Source organism: Impatiens glandulifera, chromosome 8 (assembly GCF_907164915.1).
Source record: "Impatiens glandulifera chromosome 8, dImpGla2.1, whole genome shotgun sequence".
Taxonomy (NCBI): domain Eukaryota; kingdom Viridiplantae; phylum Streptophyta; class Magnoliopsida; order Ericales; family Balsaminaceae; genus Impatiens; species Impatiens glandulifera.
Genome location: NC_061869.1, coordinates 36,642,417 through 36,658,311, shown reverse-complemented (window position 1 = coordinate 36,658,311; position 15,895 = coordinate 36,642,417). Strand labels below are relative to the sequence as shown.

At 37.0% G+C, this 15,895-nt stretch overlaps 1 protein-coding gene across 1 annotated transcript; it reads right to left on the bottom strand.

Moving 5' to 3' along the window:
• Nucleotides 1-10,792: 10,792 nt before the first annotated feature.
• Nucleotides 10,793-14,661, bottom strand: LOC124913282 (uncharacterized transmembrane protein DDB_G0289901-like). The gene is made up of 3 exons (XM_047453877.1): nt 14,521-14,661; nt 13,963-14,412; nt 10,793-11,143 (listed from the first exon to the last, which is right to left on the bottom strand). Exons 1-3 carry the CDS (start codon nt 14,659-14,661, stop codon nt 10,793-10,795), a joined length of 942 nt encoding a protein of 313 aa, XP_047309833.1.
• Between the last annotated feature and the right edge of the window lie 1,234 nt (nt 14,662-15,895).

The window sequence follows — 15,895 nt, the reverse complement described above, 5'->3', positions numbered from 1 at the left end:
GGATTTCAGATATAAAAGATTCTAAGTCAATAAGTGGATATCTATTTACACTTGGAGGTGCAACTATATCTTGGAAATATTCTAAAAAACTGTTATTGCTAGATCCACGATGAAATTTTAATTTATAGCTCTTGACAAGTGTGGTGTAAAATCTGAATGGTTATATTTATTCTTAGAAGATATTCCAATGTGGTCTAAGTCCATACCAACATTTTCTATTCATTGTGATAATCAATCTGCGATCGGATGAGCGAAGAGTCATATGTATAATGATAAATATAAGCATATACGTCATATACATAATACCATTAGACAATTAGCCTCTACTGGAATTATCTCAATTAATTACGTAAAATCAAAAAATAATATCACTGATCTGCTAACCAAAGGGTTAAATAGAGAGTTGGTATTAAAGTCCTCACAAGGAATGTGAGTTAAACCTAAAATAAGTTAGTATGAATTGAAATCCATCCTATGATGACTAGAGATCCCAAGAACTAGGTTCAATAGGACAACTTAACAATACTAAACTTGGTAGATTTCTATTGGTGAAAAATCCCTACGATAAAATAACATTTCAGAAAAGGATAAGCACACAGACTTTTAATTATTCTTTGTGAACAAAGAGATCACCTATGTGATAAAGAAGTGGGGCCCTTTTGAAAGTATTGCACAAATCAATTCTAAACCCTCTCACTGAACAAGGCGAGTATTCACGGCCAAAACAAACACAATCATGAGAAATGACATGTATCAAAAAGAATTCTATGTGAAAGTGTGTAATCTATTAGGATCAGGATCGCCCTTGGAGGACCGGGGTTCCGGTTTTTAAAAGGGTAACCGCTTACAACAACAACAACACACACTGATTAGTGATAGTCCGGTTAAAGACTAAAACTGTTCTTAACACTACGCAAGTTGTTACAGACTCTTGAACTGGGTTCAAGGGCGGAAATGTCTATTTCAGCTTGAAGGAACGCACAAGGTTTGGATGATATTTATAAGGAGTCAGTTAAGGAGGATAGATAGACCGGTTTGATTAAGGAAGAGGATTATGTTTCGGTTTGATTTAAGGTGAGTGATAGTTCAGTTTAAAGTAAGTGAGCCGGAAGTAAAGAAAATAACACGAGACAAAAATTTTTATGGATGTTCGGAGCTAACTCTCCTATGTCACCTCTTCTTCTCAAATTATGAGAAGAATTTCCACTAACTTGAATGTTACAGCACTCACACAATGCCGGACGAGCCTTAATCGCTACTCGCCGGTTACACCAATTCACTCTGATGTAATACAATTAACTCAATACAATAACAACACTTTCAATAATTGAAAGTGCTATTTAGGATCGCGCGTGAGATTTCCCTTTACTATTGAATGCTTAATTCTCTCTCTTTTAAGATTCAAAACTGTATTTAATGAAGACCTTTCGTCTTCCTTTTATAGTGAATAATATCCTAACGGTCATCTTCTTCTCTCTCTGTAGGATTGGTCATTCTAAAACCACGCAGGTTCAGAGATGTTGCGTGCACGTTTCACCGTTCTAACACTTGGAAACCAGGCGTGCACCGGTCAGGCTTTGATGAACTGAGCGGTTTGCAGTTTTGGACACATGGCAAACATGCACGTTCCGGCTGCCTAATTCAGATGTTGCTTCGGATCTTGGATAATCAGATCATCATTGTTTTTATAGCATGCTTCTGATCCGTATCTTATCTTCTTATATTTTCCCAAGAAGTATCTATCTCGTCATATTACGTCATCGTATATTTCAAAGTTTCCGGTTGATCTTTTCGTAATATGATCCGGATGGAATTGATAGAACTTTGTTAGCCGGTCCGGTTAGAATATTGTAGTCGGTTCCTCTTCATCAAGCATTGATCATTTGAAGCCAGATTATTTTGGTATGTTCTCCAGCCGGTTTATGCGGTTTGATCTGTACCCGCACATAAAAGTTGAGATTATTTAAGTTCTCTGGCCGGTTAAAATTAATTTACTTAATTTTTCTAACAATTTCTCCTTTTTTGATTATTTAGAATAAATATTCAAAACTTGTAGTGTGTGGCCGGTTTAAAAATTAACTTACTTAATTTTTCTAACAATTTCTCCCTTTTTGATTATTTAGAATAAATATTCAAAACTTGTAATGTGTGGCCGGTTTTTGAGAGAACTTAATTTTGGCCGGTTTTGAAAAATGTGTTTAGAAATTTCTCCCTTTTTGATACTTTTCAAAGAAAAAGTTTCAAAACAAGCTATTTTTCAAAAGTGCGAATTATAATTTAGATTTAAGATCTTTCGAAAATGGTTAAGTTCATAAACTGGGTGAACTAAAAACGATGGATCAATACGTTGTAAATGGATATTTAAAAAGAAATTAAAATTAGATGGATCAGTTGAGAAATACAAAGTTAGACTGGTAGCTAAAGGTTATAGACAAAAGAAATAAATAAATTACTTTGACACATATTCCCCTATTACTAGAATCACCTCAATTATAGTTTTGATAGCGCTTGCTTCAATTTTTAAAATGATGATACATCAAATGGATGTAAAAACAACTCTTCTTAATGGTGATTTAGATGAAGAAGTCTATATGGAACATCCTGATGGTTTTGTAGTACCTGAAACTGAAAATAAAGTTTGTAAACTAATAAAATCATTATATTGTCTTAAACAATGGCATGTAAAATTTAACAAGAATATGATTATTGGTGGTTATAAGATTAACCAAGTTGAAAAATGTTTTTATTATAAATTTGATGAAAATATGTTTGGTGTTATTATATGTTTTTTTGTAGATGACATGCTTATTATGGTACTAACATAGAAAAATAATTGAGACAAAACACTATTAATGTTCTAATTTTGAAATGAAAGACTTGGGTGAAGCTAATATAATATTACGAAGAAAGCTTACAAAATTAGACAAAAGATATAAATTATCTCAAGAACATTTTGTTGGAAACTTAATGAAAAGTTTTAGATGTATGATTCCAAAGTTGTTTGTACTCTCACGACTCTAATTTACACTTAAAGAAAAATGCTAGAAACAGTGTTTATCAATCTGATTATGTTAAAATAATTGGGTGTCTCATGTATCTGATGAATTGTTCAAGAACAGATATTGCATATGAAGTTAATAGATTGAGTATATACACTCAAAATTCTAATAGAGAACATTGGATTGCACTTAATAGAATTTTAAGATATTTACGTGGAACTATAGATTTTTGTACTTACTTTTGTGATTTTTAAACCGTACTTGAGGGTTATTGTGATGCTAACTGTATTTTTTATTCAGATGAGATCAAGTCTACAAGTGGATTCATATTTTCTGTAGGAAAAAGTATTGTCTCTTGGAAATCAACAAAATAGACATGTATATCACGTTCTACAATGGAGTTAGAGTTTATTGTTCTCGATTTGGAAGGCATTGAGGCTAAGTGGATTAGAAATCTCTTACAAGATATCTCGTTTTGGAAGAAGCACATGTCTTTTATATCGATACATTGTTATTGTAAAATAGCCATTGGTATAGTCAATAATAATAATTATAATTGAAAAAGTCGACACATGCGGGTGCGACATTGTTTAGTGAAACAATTGATTAAACATGGAATGTTATCACTAAACTTTGTAAGGTCAGAGATGAATTTGACGGATCCTCTTATCAAACCACTAAGCTCGAGGCTAGTGAGAAATACATCGAGGGAGATGAGATTAATGTCTATAAACGAAACTGAGAATGATGGTAAGCCAACCTAGTACATGAATTATTTCACGTATTGTAGGTTCATATGGGTAAGAACAATTCATTTGTCAGTTTGTGAGACACTATTCCAAATATTTATGAACAACCCATCCATATGTTGTAGGATAGTGAGTACTGTAGTGGAAGAGGATGACTTTAAACTTTTAATGAATCTATAGCTCATACGTGAGTGGTGTATTTGACTACATTACACACTTGATAGATTTCACCTATGTGAGAATAGAGGTGGGGCCGCTTATATGAAAGTTAGACAATCTTTCTAGAGTTCTCATGAGATGTAGGATCGACGAAGGCCAAAATGTGTCACACCGCGATAGATAACTTTGGAAGAGAAATTATAGTTACAAATAAGTTCACTGATTCACGTCTGAAATGAGGTTCATAGAGGTTCTAATCTCATCGACATTTCTGTGAGTCTTTACTTATTTTTTCTAAGTACTAGTTCATAGTCCAAAAGACACTTGTATTGATGCATTAATTTTTTGCGCTCTCGAGAAAATGTTTTTTAAATAATTTTGAAAAATGGGGGATTATTGGATAAATATTAATATTAGTTATTTCTAAATTATTATTTTAATTTAATCATCCCTTAAATTATGGAATTAATTTTACAACGTTCAAAATAAGGATTTATGTATGATTAATTATTCCTTAAATTGTGTTACTGATTTACAAGTAACAACCTAAATCAAATCTTCAATTACCTTTACTAATCTATTAATTTGTGGGATTGATTTGTATTAATTGAGATCAATTAATATTTTTAATTACCGTTACTAATCTTTTACTTTGTGTGATTGATTTGCATTAATTATGATCAATTAAAAAACTTTTTGTTAGTATATTTTTCTATTTATATACTAGAGGTAGAAAAGATTACAGATATGCTTTTTTCAAAAGAACAATCCATATTCTCAAGAGCATCCTAAACTATTATCCTCTAAGCCTCGTTAAGTAGATTGCGGCATTAACGAGAAGAGTTGTTGAATCTTGAGAGGGAGTGTCACTAACATCCTACCGCAACGAGTAACCTACTCGAGGAGGCGAAATCTCTCTAAAGATAGTGCCCAACACGCCTCAACTTAAATCTCGCTAGTTTTTTCATATATGTTTATGTAGTAACAATTGTTTGTGGAACTTAATTTGTTTCGGTCGTATTCATACAGATTTAATTTTTCTAATCCGAAACATCGGCTCTAGAATTAAATCAAGGTTTCTACCTTTCTAAAAAAAAATTTATCTTCAGGAAGAGACATGGGGGTTTATTTATGTATGTTAGACTGGGCCCGCAAACATGCAAATTGTCTACGTATCTTCTCTCTTGTATTTTTTTCACTAAGAAGAATCAGGTCTCCGTAGTTCATGCATTAGTTCTTTGTCCATGTTACAAGTTATACAAAACTTAAGATTGGATTATGTTGAGATAAGATTCTTTCAAGCTAGAGCTTTAACTGTTCTATGCATGCTTGATATTATACAAAATATATTTTAAGCGTATCAAGATTGCTTGGCGCAATGAACTCTCCGCGTTCTAGGTTAGATAAGAAGACAACTCTTTTATAGATGATTTTTTTAAGTAGGAAGGGTCCTTCCCTTTGGGGTTGAAACTTTCACTTGGGGTCTAGGGGGTCCGTTTGAGAACTAGATCACCTTCTTTGAGGTTTCTAGGTTTGACCTTCCTATTGAAGGTGTCTGACATGCGTGTTTGGTAGTCTTGAATTTTGCATATAGTATTTAACCTCATGTTCTCCATTAACGTTAATTGGTCATATCAAGACTTGAGCTAGTCTTCTTCTATGGCGTGGCTCTCTAAGAGTATTATTAGAGTTAAAATCTTGATTTCAATGTGGTATACGATGTCCATGTCGTAAACCAAAGAGTAGGAAGTTTTGTACGTCGAAGTTTGAGCCGTCGTACAATATCCCTATAAGACGTATGACAACTTCTCAAGCTAGTACTTATACGTGATGATCATCTTAATGATGATCCTAATCACGTTTTTATTTGCCGCTTCAACCGCACCATTGGTTTGGAATCTATAAGAAGATTATTTATTATGCTCGATCTTGAACTCGTCGAGCAGTTGCTAAACCTTTTCTTGAAAGTGTCAATCATTTTTTGAAATAAGGGTGTCAGGAACTCCATATCTAGCGATGATGCTAGTTCAGATGATCTATGCCACTTGTGATGATTTGAATATTGTAGGAGGTTGTTTCAACCCATTAGATGAAGTATTCTATGGCGACAAGTATGGGCTCGTGTCCATTTGACACGTGGATAGAAATTTTCCCAATTACGTCGATGCATAGATTTGGCACTAATGAAAACTCCTTATATAATTCACACATTCTTGTTGGAGGTTAATCATAGTAATGTCAGGGTGTTTGAATGACTCTTTACATTCTAAGAGGATTGGACATAACTTGAACCCATTTAGTTAAACCTCAGGGGTGTCAATGTTGGTAGACCCAATGACTGGTGTAGTGTCAATTACGTCGTTGACTGTGATGACTTGGTTGTTGGTGATCAAACTGAGCTTTTGGTGTAGGATAGATGTTAAATCCTAGCTTTATGAAGTCATGGTTTTCTTAAACTCAAGTTATAGGAAGGATTCATGTTGATGACCCAAAAGTCAACCAAGAAGAGAATGCCGACCACTCGGACGATGCACTTGAAGCAATCCATTATCTTGCGATAAGAGCTGTCGAAACCTCTAATACACAAATCTGATGGTATGATCTTGTCTTGGGATACACCTATCTTCTCAAGAGTCCTCCAAGAACATATCTTGAGATAGGATCTATTGTCTATTAAGACCACTAAAACGATCGTTTCTTTCATTTGTATAGAAATGTAGAGGTCTGTGTCATTATTATTTTAAGCCGATAGAAGATCCTTGTCTTTAAAGCGAATCATGTTATGTTGTGAATTAACGAATATGATCCCTACAATTTCTTCTAGGGTAGTGTTGGTAGGGACGTTGGTCTTGCTTAACTCATTGATGACTTCTTTCATGTGCTCAATAGATTACATCAGGATTTACCAGATGGAAATGTTGGCATTTGTCCGTTTCAATTGATTGAGGAGACTGTCTCCTGGGTTAAGAGCTCTAGGATCATCTTTCTTTCTAGTTCCAACAAGAATTTGGGAGGTGGAAAACAAGTTGGCCGGTGTGGTTTTCATGAAACTAAGTTGGAAATCTGTTTCACTACTCATCGTTGCGATGTCAAATAAGTCATAAATTTAGACAGTCGTTTTTTTACATACACCATTCATAAATCTCACTAGAGAGGGCCTTGGACTTCTCTTTGGTATTGATCGATCATGTTCATCTCTGGTTTGGTGTTATGGATCAGGTGTAGTAATATATTGAAGTCAAGGAATGCTTCATTATTGGTGAGAATATTGACTTTATGATCCGGTAGTAGATTATTTACTATTTTCGGCTTGGCGATCACGTTTTAATCGATAAAGTCCTAGAATAGGTGTATGAAGCATTATAATTGTCGGTAAATTGGCAATTTTCTTAGTGATAGTTGCACCAAACATTCTCATATTTTCTCAAGAATTGTCTTTATATTCTTGGGGAAAGGGGTTTGATGAGATTCTTTTCCTCAAGAATCTTCATCACCTAACTTAATGGCATCCCTAGGTCATCAAAGAATCTAAGGGGTCTAAGTGCCTTAAGAGTTGTGGTTTTGGTAGGAGTGGTTATACCAACTTTAAGTACTGAGAACTTACATGGGCTCACTTTTCGAGGCGATTGTTCCTTCCAGGAAATGGTTACCTGGTGCACTTCAATCTTTTCCTTTCTCGGGAAACGACTCGGAGGTGTGGTAGCATTGAATTCTTTTCCCTCATTCCTTTTTTCTCAATAGAATCATCGAGATTATACCACTTTTTAGCAATTTTTCATAGTCTGGACTGTTTTGATGGCGAATCCAACACAATATCGTCCGTTAACATTTTCCAGGATCATATCGATTTGTCGTTATTCGCTCAAGAGGGAATCTATTTCCTCAGCAACAATTTTCCATCTTACAATAAACACGTAGAATTTCTCATTTTCACCCTAATTGATTATCTTCAACCACTTTTTTGATCGTTTAAGGTGGAGATGCATTGAATAGAATTTTATGAACGTTGTAACTAGTTTTTATGTACTCTATAGATAAAATATCTTTTGATGGTGATACCAGCAAAAACCAACATCATCAAAATACTAGGAAAATAAGTGGAGAATAGTTGGTTCTCTGAGTCGCAATAGGGTCATTGAGGAGAAATACATTTTAAAAAGACAAACAATCTCTTTTTCCTATGTACTTAGATAGAGTTGTAAGCTTTGACGCCTACTAGAATAACTGTTCGTTCGATAGTTTTCATAAGATCTTTCCATTCTTGATTCTCTTTAGTTCTTTTGCCCTTAACTATCTTGTTTAGCCGGACTTGCATTTCTTCCTACAATTCTTGAACTTGAGCCATCTAACGTTCATATCCCTTTTGCGGTGGTTGATCAGCCACTGTAATTTATTTTTCTTGTGATTCTAGGGGTTGATTAGTTCCTCATGTTGTACTAGTGTAGTTAGGTGGAGTCTTCGTAGTAAAAAGACTTCTTCTTGAGACTTTTGACTAGTAGGACGGGGGTTAATTGGAGTGAATCAGGATTGCCTGGTAAGGAAATCGAGGAGAAGAGGGTATGGTTTGGGATTTAGACGAAATTTGTTGATTAACTAAACAAACAGTGATCAATGCAAGTTTCTCCGTTACATGTTATAAAGCCTCATTCATTTCATTGAAATCGGCTGCTAAGATCCTTTCAGGTACAAAGGGTTATTCAATCATCTGATGGCGTATAAAACGTCATTTTTTTGAATCTCTCTATATGGGGGTCGTGTCGGCTTGTCGTAGTCATGGACTGTTGCGAAGAGAAAGAGATGAGAGTTTGCAGATGTTACAAATGACAAATGCAATACATATACATATAAAATGAATCCTAGAGAGTGAGAATCTCTTTTTGTGATTCGATAAACAAATATAGAGTTATTGTATTCACATACTCGCTTAGTTTGTTACAGACATGTCTCTCTTTTTGATATTTTATAAATATATGGTGTTTTTGATTCTATCTCTCTCTTGATTCACACACAGTACAATCAGGAAAGCAGCTTCTCAGTTTGAATATTCAAAGGCTTGAATTCAATAAGCAAGATGATCGAATGATTTCTCTCTCAGATAGATCTTTCTTAGTTGATCAAAAATTGCTGGTTAGTTCAGTATGCGTTCGATCGATTGGGTTGATTGTACGTTGTCCTTGAGATTTGATAAATACTCGGCAGAGACTAACGGTCGAATCTTTAGAATGATACGTGTCACTCTTCAATTGGAAAGTCTCCATAGTACACAGCAGGATCTGAGCACAAGGATCGTGGCCGTACAATAACTGGTAGTGCACCGAATATTCCATCAGGGATGTACCTGCCAAACAAGTAATGTGAGTAAAATTCTCCTACGTGGCATTCTTTGTTTGGTTGCATATAGTTGTCGTACTAATCATCAATAGAAAGTGGAGCAGGAGTAGAGTACAACTATAACACATGGGTAGGCAGGTGCTAGCTTCAAGCATACTGCTTAAGTTGAGCATTAGACGTATTTCAGTTAGACGACCTCGTCTAATGAAATCAAACATCCCCATTTAAGAACAGTATCTATCAGACCGCCTGGTCTAATGGGATTAGACTTACGTCTAATTAAAATCACTTTAGACTTGTCTGAAGGCGTTAAACTTACGTCTAACCTTCACTAATTAGACTACACGTCTAATTATTCACTTAACAATTAGACTGCATGTCTAAATCCACTGAGTTAGACTACACGTCTAATTCCGGTTCTACTTTAGACTTGTCCGAAGGAGTTAGACTTACGTCTAACCTTTACTAATTAGACTACACGTCTAATTCTTCACTAACCATTAGACTGCACGTCTAACTCCACTGAGTTAGACTGCACGTCTAATTCCGGTTCTACTTCAGACTTGTCTAAAGGAGTTAGACTTACGTCTAACCTTCACTAATTAGACTACATGTCTAATTATTCACTAACCATTAGATTGCACGTCTAACTTCACTAAGTTAGACTACACGTCTAATTCCGGTTCTACTTCAGACTTGTCTGAAGGAGTTAGACTTACGTAAAACCTTCACTAATTAGACCACACGTCTAACTATTCAGTAACCATTAGACTGCACGTCTAACTCCACTGAGTTAGACTGCACGTCTAATTCCGGTTCTACTTCAGACATGTTTTAAGGAGTTAGGCTTACGTCTAACCTTCACAATCCAATAGACTGCACGTCTAACTCCACTGAGTTAGACTGCACGTCTAATTCTGCATACATTAGACTGCATGTCTAACTCCACTGAGTTAGACTGCACGTCTAATTCCGTATACATTAGACTACACGTCTAATTCCGTATACATTAGACTGCACTTCTAACTCCACTAAGTTAGACTGCACGTCTAATTTCGTATACATTAGACTGCACGTCTAATTGTAGGATCTATTTGACTGCACATCTAACTCCACGAGTTAGACTGCACGTCTAATTACGGAATTCATTAGACTGCACGTCTAACTCCACTGAGTTAGACTACACGTCTAATTCTGTGCATCTAATGCCAAATCGGTATAATGAGCCTCATTAGAGCCAAGTCTCATGAAATATGATTTTCGATACACCTGCATTAAAGCTTATAAATCATTTCATCATCAAAATTTCAATAGTCAAACTATTTCAACACATAGTCAAAATAATTTGACCCAACAATTTCCCCCTTTTTGATGATGAAATTGAAAACCTGCATAAATATACCAAAATATGCATTCATCATATAAATAAACAAACCTTGTTCACTTACATCATACTTCACAAATTTCCAAGACCAATATTCAAAACATCATTAAAGAAACATTGTTCGAGAAACTTAGATAGAGTTAGAGAAAAGAAATTATAGTTCTTCCCTTTTAACTCGAGGGACTCATGTCTTGACCGGATAACATATTCAGAAACGGAGGAAGAATGCGACCACCACGACCGCTTCCACTTGATCTACCACCATGATCACCTCCACTGGCACTGCCTCTTTGATCAAACCCAGATTGCCTACCACGGCCACCGCCACTACTTCGACCTCCACGATCACCACCGCTTCGACCTTCGCCTCTTTTAGTTGGCCTAGGGTTTTCATCGTTACTTGGAGCTCGTCTGGATCTAGTGCCGGTTGACACACCGTCACTTCTTCTGCTTGACTCACCTTGAGTGATTCGAGGTTGATCCCTATCAGAATCAGCTTTAGCATTCTCCTTTGCTTGATACTTCCTTGCAATAGAGTCAGCAAATCCATGTCATTCACCATCTGTTCTTCTGAAACAACCTTGAATTTCCACCATCTAATTCTTCACCAGGCTGAATTCATCCATAGGCTCCCTATGACGGTCATCATTGATGTGCCTTTCAAGGTCCATCATTTCAGATTGACGGCTGTAGAGCTTCTTTTCAAACTAGGAGAAGTTTAAATTTGAGACGTGAGTCTCAAACGTGTTTTTCTTCAGAGTGTTGTCCAATTCAGTAAGAACTTTGATAACTTCGGCAAAATCCTTTCTTTCTTCTTCCTGGGTGTTCAAGGCCTATAACATTCTCTTCTGAAGAGATGTGATAAGATCGGCTTTATCGATAGAGACGGGGGTCTGGCTAATGATGAAGGCTTATGAAAAACGGTTTGATAGAAATCCTGTTAGGAATTAATATCTCTTTCTATTCTACGCAAACTTGTGTAAACACTTGAAACAGATTCAAGGCGGAATTGTTTACTTGGGTTTGAAGCACATAAGATGAAATATGAAAAGATGACAGAAAATGAAGAACACAGCAGTTTGTTTATGGATGTTTGGAGAAACTCTCCTACGTCACCCCTTCTTCCAACCACCGGAAGGATTCACTATATGATGAGAATCAAATACAGTTTACACACACACTTAGCTCACTATTGAACAGAACACTTTCTGTTCAATTTATAAGAAGATGAAGAATATCACTCAGCTAATGGTGTTTTGATTCTATCCCTCTCTCTCGATTCACACACAGTACAATCAGAAAGAAGCTTCACAGAATAAGTTTAGCAAGATGATTGAGTAGTCTCTCTGTAAAATCAGATTACTTATTCGTTTGTATTCGCTTATTCGTTCGGAAAAGTAGCTTCAGTCCAAGGTGCTTCGTCCGTTGCTCTAAGGATTGATTAAATACTGAGTAGGAGCTAATGGTCGAATCTTCAAGAATGATACGTGGCGCTCTTCCATTAGAAGCCTCCATTGTACACAGCAGGTTCTGAGTACAAGGATGGTGGCCGTACTGAACTGGTATTGCGCCGAATATTCCATCATGGATGTACCTGCAAAACGGGTAATGTGAGGAAAATTCTCTTACGTGGCATTCCTTGATTGGATGCATATAGCCGTTGTACTAATCTTTACAGGAAAGTGGAGTAGAAGTAGGGTACAACTATAGCACGTGGTAGGAGAAATGCTAGATTCAAGCGTACTACTTGAATAGAGCATTAGACGTATTTCAGTTAGACAGATCAGTCTAATGAAATAAGTCAACTCATTCTGATGAAAAACGTCTATTAGACCGCCTGATCTAATATAATTAGACTCGCGTCTAATTTCAATAACCATTAGACGAGTACGTCTAACTCCACTAAGTTAGACTACCACGTCTAATTCCAGTTCTACTTCAGACTAATCTGAAGGATTTAGACCCACGTCTAAATTTCAATTAATTAGACAACCCGTCTAATTATTACATAACCATTAGACCGGCACGTCTAACTCCACTGAATTAGACTGCCCCGTCTAATTCCGGTTCTACCTCAAACTAATCTGAAGGAGTTAGACCCACCTCTAACTTTCAATTAATTAGACAACCCGTCTAATTATAACATAACCATTAGACCAGCACGTCTAACTCCACTGAGTTAGACTGCCCCGTCTAATTCCGGTTCTACCTCAGACTTGTCTAAAGGAGTTAGACCCACGTCTAACTTTCACTAATTAGACAACCCGTCTAATTATAATAACCATTAAACTGGCACGTCTAACTCCACTGAGTTAGACTGTCCCGTCTAATTCCGGTTCTACCTCAGACTAATCTGAAGGAGTTAGACCCACGTGTAACTTTCATTAATTAGACAACCCGTCTAATTATAATAACCATTAGACTGGGACGTCTAACTCAACTTTGTTAGACTGCCCCGTCTAATTCCGCGTATTCATTAAACCATCCGTCTAATTCTTTACGTCTATTAGAATTACACGTCTAACTCCGATGAGTTAGACTGTACGTCTAATTCTATTAGACTCACGTCTAATTCCGTGTATTCATTAGACTACCCGTCTAATTCTTTACACGTCTATTAGACTTACACGTCTAACTCCGATGAGTTAGACTGTACATCTAATTCTATTAGACTCACGTCTAATTCCGTGTAATCATTAGACTACCCGTCTAATTCTTTACACGTCTATTAGACTTACACGTCTAACTCCGATGAGTTAGACTGTACGTCTAATTCTATTAGACTCATGTCTAATTCCGTGTATACATTAGACCATCCGTCTAATTATTTACACATCTATTAGACTTACACGTCTAACTCCGATGAGTTAAACTGTACGTCTAATTCTATTAGACTCACGTCTAATTCCGTTAGACTTGCATTTAATTTTAGACCTCATTAGATCCAAGTCTAATAACATGTTGTCTTAATACACCTGTATCAAAACTCATAAATTATTTCATCATCAAAATATCAGTGGATAAATTATTTCAACACCTAGTCAAAATAATTTGACCCAACAATTTCCTCCTTTTTGTTGAAGAAATTGCAAACCTGCATACATATAACAAGACATGCATTCATCCCATAAATAAATAAACAACTTGTTCACTTACACCAATCATTCAAAAGAACTTGCATTCGAACGACTTATCAAAACCATGTTCAATAAAGTTAAACAGAGTAAAATGAGAGAGATCATTGTTCTTCCCTTTTTACTCGAGGATCGGTTGGACTCATTTCTTGCCCGGGAAGCATGTTCATGAAATGAGGATAGCCGCGACCACCACGACTTCTTGCATTCGATCTTCCTCCACGCTCAGCAACACTTCCACGTCCACCTTGGTCAACATTAGACAGCCCACTCCGGCCGCCAACATTTCTACCACCGCGCTCGGAACCATTTCGACCACCGCCTCTCTTGGTTGGCCTAGGATTGTCATCAGAACTTGGGGCACGCCTGGATCTGGTCCCGGTTGCTACGCCATCATTCCTCCTACTAGACTCACCTTGAACTGGTCGAGGTTGAGAACTTTCAGCATTGCCTAAAGCATCTTCCTTAGCTTGAAACTTCCTGTCAAGGTTCTTGGCAAAAGCTTGTCGTTCATTGTCATTTCTCCTCATGCACCCTTGCATTTCTACTAGCTGATTCTTCACTAAAGCGAATTCATCCAAGTTTTCCTTGTGTCGTTCGTCATTGATGTGCCTCTCAATGTCAAATAGTTCAGTTTGGTGGTTGAAGCTTTTTTTCTGTTAAAATTTTGAAAACTGTACATTAGAGACATGAGTCTCATATGTATTCATCTTCAGGGTCTTATCCAGCTTAGTTAAGATCTTGAACATATTGCTGAAATTTGCTCTATCTTCTTCCCTGGAGATCATTGACTGACACATAGTCTTCTGCATTGAGGAAAGCATGGACCTCATTGATTTTAACATTTTATCTCCTCCAGCAGATCGACCTTCGTGAGAAGACACTTCTTCAGATTCTGCAGCCATACTTTGAATAGGCTCAAAGTTTGTATGAACCTGCAAGGATTGCTCAGGCTGATTAACTTCAGCATCCTTAGCCGCTTTCTCTTGAGCTTATTCATCGTCAACTTATCTTTGTTCCCTTTCGAATCTTTCGAGCAAACTTCCAGAATAGTGACGGGGAGTGGTTATGTTTTCGTGAATACTTCCCGCAACACCATCAGGAAATAAGTAGGTCTTAACAAACTTTGGTTGCTCATCTTGTTCCTCCTCAGACGAGGAACTTTCTTCTTCATCAATCTTCTCTATAGAGGGTTCCCCCTCAGTTCTTGCGGTTTCAGGCTGAGTGACCTCAGCCAATTTCTCTTGAGCACCCTCTGTTCTCGCAACAGGGGTTATAAGCGCATCTTCTTCAATAGGAGCTTTCAAAGCGTCCTCAGCTACATTTTCCAAGATTACTTCTTCAACATTTGTCTCAAGAGCTTGTTCAGGCTCTTGAACATTCACCGTTGCTTTATCTTCACTGGGAAGCTCTTAAACAGGATGATCTTGAATGCGTCTCTCTTCGGCAGACAGAGTCCCGAATTCGATCACGAGAGAAGCATCTGATTCATCGGCATTTGGAATATCCATGGCCTCTTCTTCATTGAGTGGTTCTGCGCCAGAGCAATCGGCGCCATGAATGTATCTGGAAGCAGTAGAAACATAGCCTTCCATGATATCATTCAACTTCTTCAGCACTTTGGCTTCAACAACAACTCCTCTTGCGTTAGGGTTGAAGTTTGCTTTCCTGGATGCATATATTGGGAACAGGGTTTTCCCGAGAATGCAAGCTTCCACCAGCTCTCTTTTGTTCAACACTTCACTCACATCTGAAGTTCTTGCCCACTTCAGGACCTTCTTCTCGTCTGCCACTCTCTTCTTCCATTCTTTCGTTATGGCAGTGTTGGATAGAGAGTCGTTGTATTTAGAGGACAGCCTCTCAGTACACCAGGAATCATATATTCTCAACTTTTCAGATGAAAGAAACATTACTTGATCCAAAATGAGATCAACGATTCCTCTTGCTTCAGACACCTTCTTAGGTGCTTGAAGAGTAGTAGACTTCCCTTTTCCAACAACCTCTACAGGTTTTGGAGCAGGTCTTGGTTCACCAATAATGATTCCTTTTGCCCCTTTCCTGGCCCGCAACAGTTGGAAGGCCGATTGGAGTTTCAGACAAAGCTCAGCAGGAAGCTCTCTACAAACAATCTTTCCGACC